Raw genomic sequence first — 7313 nt, forward strand, 5'->3', positions numbered from 1 at the left:
TTATTATAAATTTCTTAATTTTATCAATAATTTAATATATTAATTTATTTTAATTTAATTCAAAATTAATTCACATCCTAATTCTTTTTTAATTCATACTAATTATTATTATAATTAAAAAACGTATGTGATGAATAATGTCTATTAATTATATTTCATAACGTTAAATAAAAAATTAATTTAAAATTATATTTTACATAATTTATGTTTAAAAATATAAACTAATAAAATAATTATATCTTTTTAATATATTTTTTAAAATAATATTTTCTTACTTTTAACTATATTGTTAAATTTTTTTAATTATAATACTCCTTTTATCTCATAAATTTTTATCCATTTTGCTTTTCGATACATATTAATAAATATAATTTTTTATTAATTTTTCAGTTATTTATTTTAAATTTAATAAATTTTATTAAATATTGAGAGAGATAAATTCATTAAACTTTATTAAATATTAAGAGAAATTTTTTGAAAATAAAATATAATAGAAATATAATAATTAATTTATATGTTATTATAATCTAAAATAAAATTAAATAGAATTATAATAATTAATTTATATGTTATTATAATTTAAAAAAAAGTGGATAATAATTTTAAAATAAATTTAAAAGGAAAAAGTGGATAAAAATTATGGAATAGAGAGTAATAATTAATGTAGTTTTAATTTAAAAATAGATTAAATTAAGATTAAATTAAAATAAAATTTATATATTAAATCATTGATAAAATTAAAAAATTAATAATAATATTCAAAATTATTTTTTAATATTACAAATTTTAATTTTTAAAAAATAATAAAAAATTATAATCTTTAAAAAAAATTACTTGTAATTTGAATTTTAAAAATTTACCAATCGTTTAAATTAGAATCAATTATATCTTAAATTTCATTTCATGTTGTAGTAAAATGACGGTCAAATAACGTCATAATTTCATTAGTCTCTATTAAAATATCTAATATCAAGTACAATTGTTATCAAGTACAATTGAAACAAGTATAAATCTATGATATTTAATTAATAAATCATAAAAGTTGCAATCGTAAAAATAGAAGGATGGATTCTTTTTGTTATTATCTCAATTAAAGAGAAAATTATACCACTTGCAAAGAAAATCACTTCCTTTCTAATATTTTTATTTTTTTAATATTACAACCAAGTGGAAAGTAACACAAATTAGCGAACCAAACGGACCCTAGAATCAATGTGGGTAAAACTTTTCCACATAAGCATCTTTTTAAAAAAAAAAAATCACTTCCAAGGCAACATTTCTCTGAATAAAATGGTCAGAACTTAGCTTGTAAACTCTTCTGATACATGTTACAATTATGGCCCCTCAGCCTGTCAAAAGAACAACACTAATCTAACAACTGAACATACATCCCAGCAAATTGCAAACTTGGTAAATTCGGAAAAATGAAAAGCTTGTAGAAAATTGAAAATAGGTTAGAATTGCACCTGCCATCTGCAATTCTCTCACTTGGTGTAGAGAACATCCTCCCATGGGTGACGGTACAGAGGCTGTTTCAATCTCTTCTGGTCGAATGTGTGCCTAAAATTGAAATTAAGCATTAGATATATGGGGGGTACAAACTTCCATACAGCTGTATATGGATACTAGATAGCGTTGGTCCTAGCCAATTAAATGCCCAAAAATACCTAAAACTGTACATTACTCCAAACAGGTCATAAACATTTAAGACTCAAAACCACCATTGGAACATAAGGAGTTTAATCTTTTTTTTCTTTCCTTTTTTGAAAGAAAAACAGTTCAAACTTAAAATCCTTGTAATTGAAAAGGCTATACGGGTCTGGAAATCCAACAGTTAAGGTGTTGATATCAAGAGCCTGCTTGTAACGTAATAAGCACCGCCGAACAAGACCCAAAAGTATGCAACAAGAAATTTTTAAGTTCAACCTACTTACCCGATCAAACCAATGGAGCGTGCCAACACGAAGAGCCCATTCAAGTAACCGATCTCAACAATCTCATCTATCTCCTGTTTGGTAAACATTCCACTGCCAGCAAGAAGATCCAAGAAAAGAGACCCAATCGCACCATCAACATTGAGCACCAGGTTATTGGCTTTCGATAGAGTATAGGTTTCAACTTGAACGGCATACTCCATGTACTTTACAGAAGGGAAATGTGTGCGAGCGAACAGCTGTAAGAGCTCTACCCTTTTATCCCTGTTGTCACCTCTCTTAATCCTTTACAAAGCCAATAAGAGTTCCCATTAATCAGATTTACAAAGACAGCTAATAGAACCACAAAAAGTTTGAATACTATGGTTTCTGGCCATAATAATTCCAAAAACATATTAACAGTCTAAAGCTCTATATACCTGTGCCCAATTCCAGGGACACGAATACCCTTCTTTTTCATGCCTTCAACAAACTCATAGGGTGATAAACCCTGAAAAGGCAGAAGGAAATCAATCTTGGATGCACCAAGCATGAAAGCTTACAGAGAAGAAACCATTTATCACCAATGAACAGAGTAAATTCATTACAGCTCACCCTGTCATAAGCATCCTTAAAGTATCGCGCAGCATCATCAATAGCACCACCAAAGCGGGGACCAATTGTGAGCAAACCTATTTCAGAAGACTACGATTCAATATCAAGTTCTAAAATTGGCTCTCATAAGCGCACTTCATTAGCATCTTGTTTGAGAGAACTAACCAATTAAAAGAAATCAATCAACTACTTTACCTGAGACAAGGCTAGAAACAAGGTCCTTTCCAGCTCTTGCTGTTACTATAGTGTTGTGAGCACCAGAGACACAAGGACCATGGTCAGCACATAGCATGATGCATATCTGTTTGAGGTTATAAATCAATAAAGAAACAATTAGACAACATTAAATTATTTCTGGACACATGCCAAACCATGAATAGCAAAAGAGCGAAAAAAAAAAGACACAGGCTGATATTCAACTTGAATACTCAGCATAGCGATATAGCTATGAAGTTATGAAAAACCAACCTCAATGAAATGAGTACAGTATCGTGGAAGGCTGCGTTTGAACCACAACAGAGAGATGACATCACCAACACCATAACCCTGTTCAACAATGGAAGACATTGGCACACCAGCATAGCATGGTTCTTCACCTGCAAATTGGATCAAAAGATTAGTTTACAGAACCATCATTTAAGACAATTACCACTTTTATCGTTAATCAACAACACACGAGCAAAAGAACCTCTATCATCAGATATTGTGGAAATAATATGAGTTGGAGCCCGAACTTTGCCACTCTTAATTGCTGTGTTAAGATCTTCAGGGATTTGAGGAGGTTTAATCTCCTTTACAGGTGCAATCTTACCCTCTTCAACCTATGAGAATAGGAAAATATTAAGAATGCCAACTCATGGAGCTTTAGGAAACTCCAACCAAACTCCTTTCGGATTTTTTTAGACACTAACCAGCTTCTGAAATGTTTCCTTAATTGCAGTCTCAAAAGCTTCATATGAAGTGGGAACTACAGCTCCAGCATCCTTTAGTGCTTGATTTTTTGCTTGAGCAGACTCCATCTCACCACCACTTTTAGCACCCTGATTTGAAATGCATCAAGGAAGACCGAGCATGAATGGTAAATTTTTTCATGAGAAATGGTGGGTGCTGATTAGTTTCCGGATGATGCAAGACATTTCAGGCAATAACTTACAGCATGGCCAAATTGCACTTCTGATTTGAAGAGCCGAGCACAAGTTCCACTGACCCAAGCAACTACTGGTTTGGTCACCTTTCCCTGTTTGAGGGCTTCAACAAGGGAATACTCGTCTCGTCCACCAAGTTCCCCAAGTACAACCATCATCTTAACCTGAGGTATATCAGAAATTCAGTTTGGAAAAGAAGACCATATGAAATGCAAGAAAGCATCTGGAAGTCCTTTTTTTGTGGGTCATAGTAGAAACTAAAAGCAGAAGCTATTGTTAAAATCCATGGATGGACCACTACTATACCTGTGGGATATTGTTAAACCGCAAAACATGATCAGAAAGAGTGGAGCCTGGAAACACATCTCCTCCAATTGCAATACCTAAAAAATATCCAAAACGCATACTGAAATTTAACTTGAACTCAGATATTGCACACTTTAATCTAGGCAGGTATGCAGGAGTACCTTCATATATACCATCTGTAACACGGGCAATTGTATTGTATAGCTCATTTGACATACCACCCTACAAGCATAAATGCACATCACATTCAGAACCATTAAAATAAATCATGGGCTAGATAGGAGGTGTTGATAGTGCAAGACATCAGGCACTTGGCGAGGTCTATGAGAACATTTCATTCTCATTTAATTCCTCTCATCAAAGTTACAAGTTGAAAATAGCTAGATCTGGTCCCATACTATGCAGCATGTGCTATCTATTAGAGCCACAAATACTAGAAATGCAATTTTAACAAAGAGCTAAAGTGATTTTGTAATTCTATTCTAGATAATTAGATGCAGCCCAGCATGCCAATAACCTTGCATAGCAGCTTCAAGCTGAGATTTTGGTTTGTTGCTTGTCTGAGTTTTTATGTGGAAGCAATCTTAACATATTGCTGGGATGCTATAAAAACACAGTTAAAAAGGCAGCATTTTTTGTACCACAGAAGGTATAGTTTATATGAGATTCCATAATATGCATTCCAATGAGAAATAAGCAAACTGTAACAAGTACATACAGATTTGGACACAAATCCAACAGATCCGGGCCTGTACAGCTTGCAAGCAATTATGTTCTCAATTGTTCCAGCAGTGTCACCTATCTTGAATGCTCCAGCCTGAATGCCTCCGACAGTAGCTGGGCCAATGACAACCTGCAAAACCATCAGGTATTAAAATTAGAATGTACAATTAAACTAGACAAAGCTAAAGATTGTCAGGGTCAAATAAAAATGTGCAGTTTGATCCTTTAATTCACATTTACAGTTGAATGCAAATGACATTGCCTCACCTTATTGTTGGACCGTGCATATGCAATTAAATGTTTGGTGTCAGACTCAGGAACTCCCTCAGCTATTATAGCCACAACTCGAATGGTAGGCTGCTTCAGGGCAGCCATGGATGATGCAGCTGCACTGCAAATAGATTGATGCATAGTGATTATATGATGCTAATATAGATGTTCGTGATATCAAAAGAATTAATAAGAAAAGGAAAACTAACCTTCTAAATGATGCAAAGTTAATAAATACATCAGCCGTTGGGTGAGCTGCACAAGCTGCTTCAATACTGCAAATAATATGAAAAGGTGTGTAAGAAATCTAAATATAAGAAAAATACTAGAAGAGTTTCAAGGTTAAACGCCAAAAGTTTGGTTCTTCTGAATCTAACAACTAATGAAGTTTTAAAGGATGCTGATAACAGATGACTTATATTTACTAATTACTACCACATAGTTGGCATAGTGCAATAATATAAGTCTAGCATTGAATTTCTCAGTTTACTACTTGACCTTTGACCAAGCAAGGAACCAAGATAACTCGAATTTTGCAATATCTACTTTTCAGTTATATACTAATCATAGTTCTGAAGGCAAGCACTGTTCTATGCAGATTCAGAAATTGTATGAAATTTTGCAATATCTATGTTTGAGTTACATACTAATCAAAGTTCCAAAGGCAAGCACTAAAGAATCCATTTTCAGCAATTTATCATCTAATTATAGCATATGAATCTAAGTGTTGTCAATGAGAAGCGCATGTTTTGATAAAGCAGGACATGGGAGTGTAAACGGTCATCAGAAAGGAAAGTAATATTAAACAGATTATGTGCTACTAAACTTCACTAAGCCAGAGAAAATGACCCGTCAACCTTCCAAAAACCTGAATATGTTGCACAGTTTGGTTGTCAATATAAATGGCAAAATGAACCAAGCATAGCTTACGTTGAATGTACAGGGATGGCAATTTCCTCTTGACCAAAGAAGAGCTTCTGGAATCCCTCTGCACCAGGGTTAATAATTCCAGCCACAGATGGAGTTTCTCTCCCTATAAGAAGAGGAAAAGTTAAGTATTACATCAGTCTGTACATCAACCAAACAAGGATAATAAGCTACATGAAGGAGTTAAAACTCAGACGCAATCACAACTACCCTCGCTTACCGCAAAGGAAATCAAAATCAAGCATGCGCTGGATGGGAAGCTGCTTGTAATTGTAAAACAAAGCCTGTGTAGTACGAGAGAAGAGTTGTCCAGTGGCCATGGTGTAGGCTCAAGAGACCTGTAAACAAACAGGAATAAATTTAAGTTCCCAGTCACAACGGTTTTATCTTTTTCCCTTTTTTTTTAAGTTCTTTCACTATTTTCCCACCAAAACAAGATCTACTCAAAAACATCAGACGTAGAACACAAAAATGCATGGTTAACACCTCAAATCACAACCAACAAACTACACCCAACTTGAAGCTACATAGTACCAGATCTTGACGATTTGGAAAAACAAACTGAACAAAATCAAATCAAATCAAAACGTAATGCAGCTAACATGATCTTCAGAATAACAAAGAAGCACACACTTTTCTCTTTCGTTTGAGATAAAACTCGATTTAAATATGCTCGAGTCATTCGCTAAAAACCAAAATAAAGCATCAACAACAAATTCCTAGAAAACATCGAGAGTTAACATTGAACAAACAGAAACAGACAATGAAAGAAATCAAGAAGCAGATCTGGGAAGGAAACTGAAGTCGTTAAAGAGGTGAATGGTGTAGGAAGAAATGGGAAAATGGAAACTGAATCTACCCGAGGCGTAATGGAGAGACTCTCCCTTAATTAAGCCTTGCAAAAACAATTTAGGAATCGAGATATGAGAGGGAAGGGGAATATATAGGGGAGAAGCGTAGAAGAAAATTGCAGCTACCACTGGAGGAGGGAGGGGCAGCAGTTCACGTGGCACATAGTAGTTAGCCCACTCAGAGGAATTTATGCATAACGTAGTGTTTGCGGATTATCCTTGGAGTCAAAATTTAGAGAGAGAGAGAGAGAGAGAGAGAGCAAGAGTTGAGAGTTGGGACCGGTGTGGTTGGGGGTGGGGAGTAGTTAGTTAGGTGGTAGATCTGGAGGTTGGGTCTCAACTTTAAGTCCTCCTTTTTCTAACGTTTTCCTTTTATTTATTATTTAAATTAAATTTATTGTGTTTTTTAATTAAAATTTTAATTTTACTGACAAAGTAAAAAAATATTAACTAGTCTCGATACTAAAAAATAAATATATCTAATATAATTTTGATATCTAATGAGAATTCAATAAAATTAGTGTGTAATGAATATACAATATTAATATAAATATTTAATTAAA

General features: G+C 33.5%; 1 protein-coding gene across 4 annotated transcripts; it reads right to left on the reverse strand.

The window, feature by feature from the left end:
- Window positions 1-1111: 1111 nt before the first annotated feature.
- LOC110602440 (ATP-citrate synthase beta chain protein 2) lies at window positions 1112-6975 on the reverse strand. 4 transcript variants are annotated; one of them, XM_021739965.2, is made up of 18 exons: window positions 6759-6975; window positions 6120-6237; window positions 5903-6005; window positions 5182-5247; window positions 4970-5093; window positions 4698-4832; window positions 4141-4201; window positions 3980-4056; window positions 3682-3837; window positions 3440-3568; window positions 3217-3349; window positions 2997-3124; window positions 2724-2829; window positions 2529-2605; window positions 2354-2424; window positions 1935-2219; window positions 1467-1560; window positions 1112-1349 (listed from the first exon to the last, which is right to left on the reverse strand). In XM_021739965.2, the coding sequence occupies exons 2-17, from the start codon at window positions 6217-6219 to the stop codon at window positions 1485-1487; spliced, it is 1827 nt and encodes a 608-aa protein (XP_021595657.1). In that variant the 5' UTR covers window positions 6220-6237; window positions 6759-6975; the 3' UTR covers window positions 1112-1349; window positions 1467-1484. The 4 variants fall into 4 exon arrangements, with proteins under 4 accessions (XP_021595657.1, XP_021595660.1, XP_021595658.1 ...); XM_021739968.2 differs by having other exon boundaries at window positions 1112-1366; XM_021739966.2 differs by having other exon boundaries at window positions 6877-6900.
- Window positions 6976-7313: the final 338 nt, after the last annotated feature.

The sequence above is a fragment of the Manihot esculenta genome, chromosome 15, assembly GCF_001659605.2.
Source record: "Manihot esculenta cultivar AM560-2 chromosome 15, M.esculenta_v8, whole genome shotgun sequence".
In the NCBI taxonomy this organism is placed as follows: Eukaryota; Viridiplantae; Streptophyta; class Magnoliopsida; order Malpighiales; family Euphorbiaceae; genus Manihot; species Manihot esculenta.

Excerpts from the sequence above, each read along its gene's own strand:
- LOC110602440 (XM_021739965.2), bottom strand. The coding sequence starts at position 6,219 with ATGGCCACTGGACAACTCTTCTCTCGTACTACACAGGCTTTGTTTTAC. Across the intron at positions 3,569-3,681 it reads AAGTGCAATTTGGCCATGCT|GGTGCTAAAAGTGGTGGTGA; the intron begins GTAAGTTATTGC and ends ATTTCAAATCAG. Across the intron at positions 2,220-2,353 it reads GTCCCTGGAATTGGGCACAG|GATTAAGAGAGGTGACAACA; the intron begins GTATATAGAGCT and ends GGCTTTGTAAAG.